Source organism: Cebidichthys violaceus, unplaced genomic scaffold (genome assembly GCF_023349555.1).
Source record: "Cebidichthys violaceus isolate CVI_PGR_0920_01 unplaced genomic scaffold, fCebVio1.0.p SCAF_14, whole genome shotgun sequence".
Classification (NCBI taxonomy): domain Eukaryota; kingdom Metazoa; phylum Chordata; class Actinopteri; order Perciformes; family Stichaeidae; genus Cebidichthys; species Cebidichthys violaceus.
The window spans coordinates 8,854,117-8,865,384 of NW_027176307.1; the positions used below are offsets into that span (position 1 = coordinate 8,854,117).

At 42.9% G+C, this 11,268-nt stretch overlaps 1 protein-coding gene across 4 annotated transcripts; it reads left to right on the plus strand.

Annotated features, from left to right (window-relative positions):
• Positions 1–3,037: 3,037 nt before the first annotated feature.
• Positions 3,038–10,634, plus strand: si:ch211-63o20.7 (Serine/threonine-protein kinase pdik1l-B-like). 4 transcript variants are annotated; one of them, XM_068708731.1, is made up of 4 exons: positions 3,038–3,198; positions 3,619–4,367; positions 4,933–5,158; positions 9,743–10,634. In XM_068708731.1, the coding sequence occupies exons 2-4, from the start codon at positions 3,654–3,656 to the stop codon at positions 9,979–9,981; spliced, it is 1,179 nt and encodes a 392-aa protein (XP_068564832.1). In that variant the 5' UTR covers positions 3,038–3,198; positions 3,619–3,653; the 3' UTR covers positions 9,982–10,634. The 4 variants fall into 4 exon arrangements, with proteins under 4 accessions (XP_068564832.1, XP_068564833.1, XP_068564834.1 ...); XM_068708732.1 differs by having other exon boundaries at positions 3,038–3,183; XM_068708733.1 differs by having other exon boundaries at positions 3,038–3,163.
• The last annotated feature ends 634 nt before the right edge of the window (positions 10,635–11,268 follow it).

The window sequence follows — 11,268 nt, forward strand, 5'->3', positions numbered from 1 at the left end:
CCAAACTCCTCGTCTCCTCTCCATCCAACCCAGAGTTGTAACCCTCCTAAACCCAATGATGAGAAGCTGTGGGGTGCATGGCGTCTCTGGGCTTTCCCCTTGTCAAGACGCAAGTAATTGATATTAACAGCAGGGCCCGAAAATGACTTTTTTTTCCCCCAGGAAAAGCCGCCTTAATTTAAATTTTTTTTGCACTGAAGAAGAATTACACCGCACCGCCCTGAAAACCTGCAGCGTCAGCCACCGAAAAGACTCTGGGAAAGTTTGATTCCGGAGCATAAGCATTCGGGAAGCCACACACGGCAGTATCTCATGTGTTTGTATACATCGATCTCATTGTGTAACTCCCTTCGGGTCCCTTTTTGGGGGGCGTCTGAAACCAAAAAACATAATGCGATGTAAGGACACTGGGCTCTGCACAACTGAGACATGTGGAAGCTGGCTTACTGAGGAACAAAACCATCGTTTGTAAAAAAAGAGCGACTGCTGTGAAATTAAGTACGCGACGCCGAGGAGATGTTTACTCTTTGCGCACAGGGGGAGGGTATAGACCTCTGGATTAAATGCAGGGGTTCTGACCTCAATCAAGGAAATAATTACTGTTGCCCCTCCTGTTGGTGGACTCTATAATTAGCAAGCAAAGCCCCCACAGAAACACAATTAGTCTGAAAACAGAGGTGATTACAACTATAATTCTTATCGGACTCGTTAACATTTTTTTTGGTGGGGGGTGAGGGGGGGCTGGAATGCTTTATTGAATTTGTTGGGAAATTCAATTTCGGCACCTCCAACACCTCCGAGTGGGACCCACTAAATATTTCCCGTGCACTCTATATTATGCTGGATGTCTGCATCCAGATATCTGTCAAAGCGAGTGAGATATGATAATAGAATAGAGGGCACGTGCGTCATGATAAAAGCAAGCCGAGTGTGACTGCCTCCATCTTCCTCAAGTAATGAAGAGGATTCATGATTGGCATCGCGGATAAAAGCTATGGATCACATACGCACTCACACATTTCACACACACAAACACTTCAGAGACTTTCTTCTTCTTCTTCTTCCTGTGCTTCAGTGCAATGAATCACCATGTTTCCTATTATATTCTCTCAGAAGAACACACACACACACACACACACACACACACCGATGCTGTTATCTGTCATCATCACCACGGTTGCCGCTCCACCACCAAAAAACAGTCGATACTGATGCAGCACCCACTCATTGTGTGTGTGTGTGTGTTTTGTTCAGATGGTCTTTTGTGATTAAATGGGGACTGCAGCAACGAGGGAAGTTTGGTGTTTTTGCACTTCCAGTGCTTTTTGTCAAATGAAATTGCTTGATTACAAAAGTGTCCTATTTCATCTAGGCTACCTATTCAGATGTATCACTTTAGTAAAGCATTATCAGCACTTCTATGCAGTTTATTTCGTCCAATGTCTAATGTGTCCTGAACTGTGAGTCTACCAAACTCTCTCTCTGAGCAAAGTCTAGAATGTGCCTATAAATAGTTTTTTTCAATATAGGACATTAAGTTTTGTAATCATGAGAATCATTCAGAAATCATATTAACATCACCGATAATAATAATGATAATAATAACAATTATTATTATCATTATTATTATAAACATACAAATACTATGGGACACGTCATTACCTTTGCTGGTGTAACTACAGTGCATCTAACATTTAATGTTTACATGGCTACTATAATGAGACCAGTGACGTGCGGTGAGGTTCGTGGCTGGTGAGGCTCTGACACTACATAAGTCAGATTTACAAATACATGAACCCAATAGAGTAGCTTAAATCAACATTCAATTGGCAGCTTGCACATTGACTACTGGTTGTTTTTCATATTTCATATCAGCATTATTTACACACACATAGGTAAGGTACATACTTGATTCCACCGGGAGCGTTTCAGAAGCGGAGCGCTCGCGGGCGCCACCCGCGAAAATCGTGAGATTCCGCGATAATCTGTGTAACAACGATGGATGTATAAAGAGAACAACAAACACATAAAAGGTTACTTTACCTGTCCGACATTGAATTGCTGTTGATTTGTTCATATTTCCTTGTTTTTTGAGACATTTTTAAGCTTGGATATAGAATCTTACATTGTTGTGGTCAAAGAAAAATATAAGAAGAAGAAGAGAAGTGTAGAAGAAGAGCAACGACAGAACAAACATAAACCCGACCCGTGGGCTCTCGCACGCCCTCTTCATTGAAGCAGAGTAGTGTTTGCCTCTCTGTGCTTTTTCACTGCGGTTTAATGTCAGATCAGCAACACTAAATATGTTCTACACAGACGTGAAATACAGTACCTAGTCTATGTAAAGAAAGGACATATAATAAAAGTGTCTACAAATATTACAGTGTCTACAAATAATACTACAAATATGAGAAAGCAAAAGGCACGCGCTCAACCCAGTTTGTGAGGGATCGCCTCACCTCACTGTCTCCTCTGTTTGAACAGGACATGAGCTTATTCAGCGATTTTGATTATAAAAATGCTTGAAATTATTGGAATCATACAGAAATTATATTTATAGCACAGATTAGTAAAGAAATATTAATATTTATTTTATTTTAGCATTATTTGTTTTTTACTTTTCATGATGACAGGTAGCCTCACCTGCCTCCCCTGACCGCACATCCCTGAATGAGACACACTTGATAATAATATCGGCTATATAATGAGACACTTCTAACTAACTCCTCTGACAAACCTTGCAGCGGCAAAACTGCGTTGTTTAGCATTGTTTATTTGATCTAATATCACTTTATTGCGTTAAAAATATGTTGGCATTCTTAAAATAAAGGTTGCATTAACTATTACCATTATTTCTGATACCAACAGTCCGTTTCAATGCCTTTAAAAATCACGAAACCAGCCGACAAGTCTTCTCCTCTGTTTTGAATTGTTCTACGCCCTACGGCTCTGCTACCAACCAATCACAACACGCGGCTGAATTTCTGTAACCAATCACAATACACGTAAACACAGAGCGGGACGCTCCGAATTTAGTTGCGGAAGTCTCTCGCATTAGCTGGTAGAAGTGTTGTTTATCGACCATAAATAATCAAACTTCGTTGAATATGGCGCGAGACAGTTTGTCCAACAAGTAGATTCAAGTCTGTTCACTGCCGGTAATGTAAGCTGAAGTCTTTGTGGGTGAGCCTATCTAACGTAAGAGCTTTGTGTATCGCTTCCCTTTTAAACTAACGCCCGTGCTGCTACAGACAGCGCAACGTTAAACGTATTTAGGAAGTTCCTTCATATGTTCTCGAAGCCACTGAAAATATAGTCATTTGTACAACACACTGTGTCTTAACGTCAACTTTAATACAAACAGGAAAGCTAGCTTAATTAATTCAAGGAGTAAACGGCTCTAGCACATAACGTTACAGTAACGTTAGCGTTAGTAATCCCAGCTGAGTTTAATTAAGCATTAATTTTGTGTCTCACGTGAAAACGTAAACTTTAAAATCAGCCTGGTTAAAGGTTTGTTGCAATTTTACAGTTGACGTTACACTGTTGTTAATACTAGACGCTCATTTTGATAGTTGTACTCGTTATCATGCTAACCATCGTTTGTATTTGTTTTAGCACGCAGTCACACCAGGCCTCAGCCCCTGTGAGAGATGGAGGAGCTCTACACTTTAGAGAGGGAGGTAGGACGAGGCAGCTATGGCGTGGTCTTTGAGGGCCATATGGCCAAAACAGGACAGAGGGTGGCTATCAAGCGGCTGCCCTGTAGCAACCCGGAGTGCATTGAACTCTACCTGCAAGAGCTGTGGGCCATGAGAGCCACTGCCAAGAACCATGTCAACGTCATTGCACTGCACAGCTGCCTCCTGCAAACCGGGCCGAGGAGCCTGAAGCCCCTAAAACCAGGGAAAGTGCCTCCACGTCTGGTCGAGAGCGTGCTGAAGGGCAGTGTAGTCAGAGCAGCGCAAAGTCAGGAGAGTAAAGACACCCAGTGGAGGAGCAGTTCTGTCTCAAGACTTCAGGACAGGACAAACTCTCTTCAGGACGAGACTAAATCAAGTGCATCTGATTCTACAACTCCACACAGGCCTCAGAACAAAGCCAGGAAGAGACCGGCCCCGATGGAGGAAGAGCAGTCGCAGACACCCCTGCGTTGCTTCGCCCTGTGGCTGGTGATGGAGTACTGTGATGGGGGCGACTTGAATCGGTACCTGCTCTCCAGGCCACCGGACTGCCAGCGTAACCACAGCGTGGTGCGACAGCTCTGCAGTGCCGTGGCTTTCCTGCATAGTCTGGGTATCACCCATCGAGACCTGAAGCCCGACAACGTGCTGGTCTGCATGTCACAGAGGGGTCCTGTCGTCAAGGTAGGCGGCCTGTTGTGACACAACGGTGTTTACGTCAGCCCCAGTGGCATTATCCCAGTCAGTACACAACTTTGAAACAATAATCATTTTTCTTTCAGAAGGTTATTGGGTCTAAATGTAATACAAAAATACACCAAATGTATGTCTGCCCTCACATGCCTTCATCTTAGACATCCTCACATGTATTTGTGTTTTTTTTAGCACTCTTAATATTCATGCATTTCTATTCTCCAGTCCACAGGTGCACTAATTTGGAATTTAATATTGGAGTCACAACATCAGGCCCATTTTCTTCCTTTTTCCTGTCAGCATGTCCTTTTGGTAATGGTGCACATGAAATGATGTTGTCCTCTGTCGAATAGAGAGATTTGCTATAGGGCTGCAACTTGAAAAATAAACAATCTGTCCGTCAATTAATTTCTGGTTGTAATCATTTGGTCCATAAAATGTCAGAAAACACCCCAAAGGGGGGGGGTAATGAAGCATCGGGTTTCAGGACATTACTATCTTACTCTTTTGCATTACAGCGTTTCATTTTCAGTCAATCTGTCCGTCCAACCTCTAGGTGGCGGACTTCGGTCTGAGCAAGATGAGGGAGGTTCCGGTGGACGGTGAGCTGACCGGGCAGCACTTCTCCTCCACCTGCGGCTCTGACTTCTACATGGCTCCAGAGGTGTGGGGCGGACTGACCTACACAGCCCAGGCAGACATCTTCTCCCTGGGTGTGATGTTCTGGGCCGTCCTGGAGAGAATCACCTTTCTGGAAGAAGGGGCCACACAGGAACAACTGGGTGAGTACACAGTCGGTAGAAAATGGAAAGAGATGGGGAATACCTGACGCAGTGGAGGTATAGACTTACACATCATGTGAATACAGACTGGGACAATGTTAACATTATGAGTCATAAAGTCATAGTGTGTCATTCAAATGTCATGTTGCATCCCCCCCTCACCAGCTCACGGGAAGGTCGGAGAGTTCCAGTGTGTGGTCAGGCGGCTTGATGACACATCGCGCTGAATCGAGTCTGACTTAATTAACTGGCACATATTAAAAATGTCACATACCATACATCATATATTCATCAACCACAGATGGTACAATCATAGATCTAAATGGCAAAGAGATGGATGATTTATGCTGTGTACATTTTGATGTGGATGATAGTAGCTCCGCTTCTTGTAATGCGAGCTGATAGCATGTAATTCAGCCGTGCTGTCATTGGCAGCATGAGGTACCAGTTTCTTTCATTTTTAATCTTTTCAAAAAACATGACAACATTGGTCCTGACCCAGTGCTTTTAAGGACATGTCCACGGCAATGCAAAGATGCAGCCGTGTTCTCGTCAACTTCGTCATCACAAAGAACGTTTGATGTAATGAATTGGACCTATAAAGTCTGCAAAACTCTGGCCAATTCAACATGAGCAAGGCGAGGCTCTGTGCCAGCATTCCAGTATAGCTGTGAGATTTTAATCTTTTATTTATTTCATTTCCTGTTTTCCTGTCAGGACCCATGTGGCCATAGGATGAGGAAGCGTCTTAATGGACGCAGGGCCCGGTTCTGCGCTCCGCTGTCAGAGAGTAATGAAATGGCTGTTTTACAGTTGTCTCATTTTATTCACAAAAATGGGCAGGGGAGATATGAACCATTATCCCCAAGTTTAGTGCCTGAGAACCTCCCTGAGTCATTGATAGTCCATGAGGCGGAATGAAACGCTTATGATTGGAGGGCGAGAGGGGGTTTCAGTGGATTCAAATTTTAAAAAAAAAAGAAAAAAGGAAGGCAAAATGGAATTTAGCAGCCCAGATCACAATCCTCTTTGTCAGTGTGAAAATGGGTAGAGGCAGCTGGAGGCTTTTCACAGACAGATAAAATGGTCCATTATTTTACTTTATCTTCTCTGAAGACCCACACACCCACAGTTATTTGAGTAGGCAGGGGAGCCGAGTCGAGGAGACACAACCTCCTGTGTTTGTCCTTGAAGCCCAGCGCCGCTTGTTAGCTTTTTGCTCTGTCGGGTTAGGGACTCACTGCTGGCCTCTTACCAGGCCGGTCCTGCACTTGACTAGGGATGCACCGATCCTGCTTTTTCAGTCCCCGTACTGATGGAGAGTACCGCTCTGTTACCAGTGTTTAAATGATGAGCTGTATCCTTGCTGTGAGGATGTGAGTGGGATCATTCTTTTATGTGGAAGGCAACATCAGGCTTGACTTGCACATTGTTTTCCTAACGTGTAAAACAAAATGTAACAAATATAAATGAATGAATTTATTATCGAAATAATGAATCAAACACCAGAAATTTGCTATAAAAAAAGTTCCATAAATGTAAAATGTACAGGAATCACAATCCTAGTGTAAACCTTTTTAATGCAGCAACTAGTTGGTCAAAACTTAGACAGGAATTAAAAGTCCAGTATAAATGTATATACATATAGAATAGTTGTCACATATCCAGCTATATGAGGCTACATCCACACTAATACGTTTACAATCTTAAAACAGGGTTTTAAAGCGAAAAGGATCTTTGTCCACACGGGCATTCCAGCACCATACTAACACGCCTGAAAACGAATACCACACTCTCACACACATCAGATTTATTTCATGATGAACACTTACAAATCAAAGTTTACTAGATTATGATCCATAAATGTGGTCAACACACGTCTCTCACTCGTTTCGTTGTCTGTTCTCACTCGTAGCTCTGCTGGAGGCTGAAGTCTGTCCTACTGGAGAGTATTTATGCTTTTTGTTCCTTTACAGTTTCTGTGTGGACTAAACAATAGTTGTGCAGAACAAAATAAGCATAAATAAGAAAAGGAAAGTCTATCGCCCTCCTCAAAGCCACAAACACGTGACTTCAGACGTCCGCTCCGTAGGTCTGATAACACCGCTGAACACGCCGCTCGCTAATCACTCCAATAACGGCTGCTTCCTCCGCATGTCGGAAGTCATAAAATTCAGAACTGAACTGCACAACAGCTGCTAGTATAGACAACAAGGTCAGCAATGCCTGTAATCGGTTATCCATGTTGAAATAACTTCTGTAGTCGATCGATAATAATCAAGTTTGTTTTCTTCCGGCAGTGTGACGAATCGAGGAAGGACACGTCGTGACTGCTAAGACCTAATCAAATAGTGAACGCAGAAGTGTAACTCATCGTTGTCAAAGGTTTCCGGTTTCCCCGTCCACACTACGTCGCAACCCCGGAGTTTTCAAGCTAACACAGTGTCGATAGCGTAGCAAAAAGATAGCGTTTTTAAATGGAAACGTAGTAGCCTGAATCGGTACCGGCCCACATCCCCACACTTGAACCTCGACTTTGTGTGAAGTGTGTAGGTCAGGGTTCAGTGTGGAGCATCATTGGGGGAAGAGGACTTGCATGACTGGATGTGTTGGACAGTGCTCCATTGAAGTATATCCAAGAGACATTGAGATGAAGTAACGATTAATGCATTTTAATTACTTTCAAGGATAATCGTCTTTCATTTTTTAGGGGGTTGCTACTAATGATTTTTTTCGATTAATCATTTAGTCTAGAAAACGCTGAATGAAGACAAATGACCGATTCAAGTTTTATCTTTCTTAATTGCTCTGATCAGCAGCCAAAACCCAGAATTATTAATGTCGTAATGGTATGAAAGAAAGAGGAGGAAGCTAATGTTGCTAATTCAGCTTTGCCCAACTTTAGTTAAACATTAGTTAAAATGTTATTCAGCTGGAGTGTCTCCTTAATATTCATCAAGGCTTACTGCATTAGACCGGTCCAGTGTGTGGCTGCAGGTTAGCTGTCTGACCATGTTTACCACATAAAGTACTCTAAGCAACGCACAGAGAGCATTGATGAGCTACTGATCACTGGAAAGTATGAAACAAGTGTTGCTCTATTCTGCATCTCTTTTTATTGTGGCGACGGTTCGGCCCTCAGGCACTGATTATGTAGCCACACCCCAGTCACACAGCTGATGGTGATTAGACAATCATGTTCCACCACGGGGCGGAGAAAATCAACCCAGAGGCCTACAGTGAGCTGCAAACAAATGACTCCTACCAGACATACACATTCAATATTTGCTTTATGTGTGTGTGTGTGTGTGTGTGTGTGTGTGTGTGTGTGTGTGTGTGTGTGTGTGTGTGTGTGTGTGTGTGTGTGTGTGTGTGTGTGTGTGTGTGTGTGTGTATGTATATGTATATGTATGTATATGTATATGTATGTATGTATATATATATATATATATATATATATATATATATATATATATATATATATATAACCACAAGGGCAAGTGAAATGACAATTTTTAACAAGTTTATCACTTGTTGGTGCATCATGAGTACGATGGAATGATCTGCACCCACGCTCAGAGGTCCCTGCGGCCGATCGACCCGGTCACGTCTTTTTTGGTGGAATGAACTCCCCACTGACGTCAGGACAGTGGAGTCGCTGCCCATCTTTCGGCGCAGGCTGAAAACCCACCTCTTCAGGAAGTGCTACCCTGAGCCTTCCACTTAGCACTTATTGTATTCATACTAGCTTGATGCACTTATTGTTTTCGTATTACTTATAGCACTAACTGTTTTTCTTGTTTCTGCACTGTACTTTGGCTCTGAGTTATGCTCTGCTTCATGCTCTTAGATGCTTGTTTGGAAAAGGAGATGTACTTATGACTTCTGGTGACTAGTAGTTCTCTTGAATACTTATGTTGAATGCACTTATTGTAAGTCGCTTTGGATAACAGCGTCTGCTAAATGACTGTAATGTAATCTGACCAAATGTTGAGTGTACATTACATTACATTACAGTCATTTAGCAGACGCTGTTATCCAAAGCGACTTACAATTCAGATTCTAGCACATTCACACACTGTAGGCACAGCTACGGGAGACATTTTGGGGTTAAGTGTCTTGGTCGAGGACACATCGACATGCCACTAGCGGAGCCGGAGATCGAACCACCGATCCTCTGAAGGACGACCCTGCTCTCCACTTAGCCACAGTCGCTCTAGTGTAGTACATTTAATTATTTTGTTATGGCTATGAAATAAGTGTTTCAATGTTTGTTTTTGTACAAAAATGTCGTGATGACACAGTTTAATCTAACTTTTAAAGAAAGAAGGCTGCATCATGCTGCAGTATTTCTAAAGAGTCTTTTACATTTCCAGGTCAAACACTCTTTGTCCTTGGAAAAGTACTCGGGCTCTGTTGGCAATTCCTAGAAAAATGTCACACCAGAAGGCACTCGACTGCTTGCAAAAACAAGCGTGGCCCACAATCACTGGCATGAAGTGGCCCCCCACGGCGTCTGCTGCTGTGAGGCAGGCCCTCCTGCACCACGACTTAACGCCGTCTTCCCCCGTGTTCCCTCTTTAGGTGCCTACGTGTGCCGAGGTCGCTGGTTGATGCCACTGGGGGAGGCTCTGTGGGAGAACGCTGACCTCCAGCTGTGCATCCCCATGAAGTTTAAGAGAGCGCCCCCGCTGCCCCCACCTCCCGGTCCCGCCATGACCTCCCTGCTTTTAGACATGCTCGCCTCAAACCCGGACGCTCGGCCCCCGGCCGACCAGCTGGAGGCCAGAATGAGCTCTGCTCTCAAAGAGGACACCCACTGACAAAGTGCACTTAAGAAACCACAATGGCTTTAACCACCGAAGCCACCGCATGGAAATATTGACAGTGGACCCCTGACTGCGGTGCTTTCCTACATGTGTAAGCAATAGCCACTTTGCTGCCACGGGGAAGTGGGATAAGAAATATGTATGATTACATGGGATTGCAGGTGCTTTTCTTTTTGCTGAAACAGCTCAATTTCTAAACTGTAGGAAACCACATAATGGGAAAAACACGCAAAGATATTCAAGTGCATATAGAGATCTAGTGGGACTTCGTCGAGCTGTGTTTGACGTAAGAGCCTTGAATGCTTGACATAGGAAATGTATTTAAGCGTGTACATACACACATTAAGTGAAGTGTAAGGGATTACTGCTGCTTGTCTGGGGACTCCCCATTATCTCAGCTTCTTTTCTGCTGTTGATTTTTACTTCAAAAGAAAATATATATTTTGTGATTATCTTACCCAAATATTTCCACCACACAGTGATTAAAATGGATCTTCCAGGTGTCTTAAATATGGATAGTGAGTGGGAAAAACAACGTGTAATACAGCACAGTGCAGTAGTACACACAAGTCTTAATTGTAGACGGGTGTCAATTTCTTTATTTTTTTCCCACTATTGTTTGTTTTTGTTATGTGTAAATAAATGAGTACAGCCTCTAAATGTGTGATGGTTTTAAGTCGACATACAAAAGCTTTTAACACTTTAACTTTTAAGCTTTCTACAAATTGAAATAACTTGTGAAAATGTTCATGTTTTGAAGCGTTTCTGTTGTAATATTATTGCCTCGTCATTTCACTAGTTTGTTTTCAAGGTTGCTTCCTTGAAGTACGGAGCTGGTTTTGACAGTGAGGTGAAGCTGTGCTGCTGCGTGAGCATCTTTGTGATATCCACACTGAAAAGTGAAGCGTTATGGTGACGAACGATCACTGACAGACCGGCCCCGAACCAACAGGAAATTAAAGGCAGACATTAAGATGATCGCTGATCATATCCAGTTCACAGCATTTATTACTGGTCATCAGTCTTGGTCATTGACTGTCCTTATCTTTAATGACTTACTTTTTGCTCATATGCCTGAAAAAAATAGATAAGTGTCGAGAAACCCCTTTTTAAATTGATTGCCCTTTAAATGAACCTGAACCTGTAACTTTGATATGATGAGTAGTGACACATTATGTAAAACTCATGCTTTGCTGAAGTGAGGATAGTGACCCACAAAGGAAGGCCTTCCTATTAAATGCAGCATTACCATAAAGGTAACCATCCTCCTCTGTTCTCTCA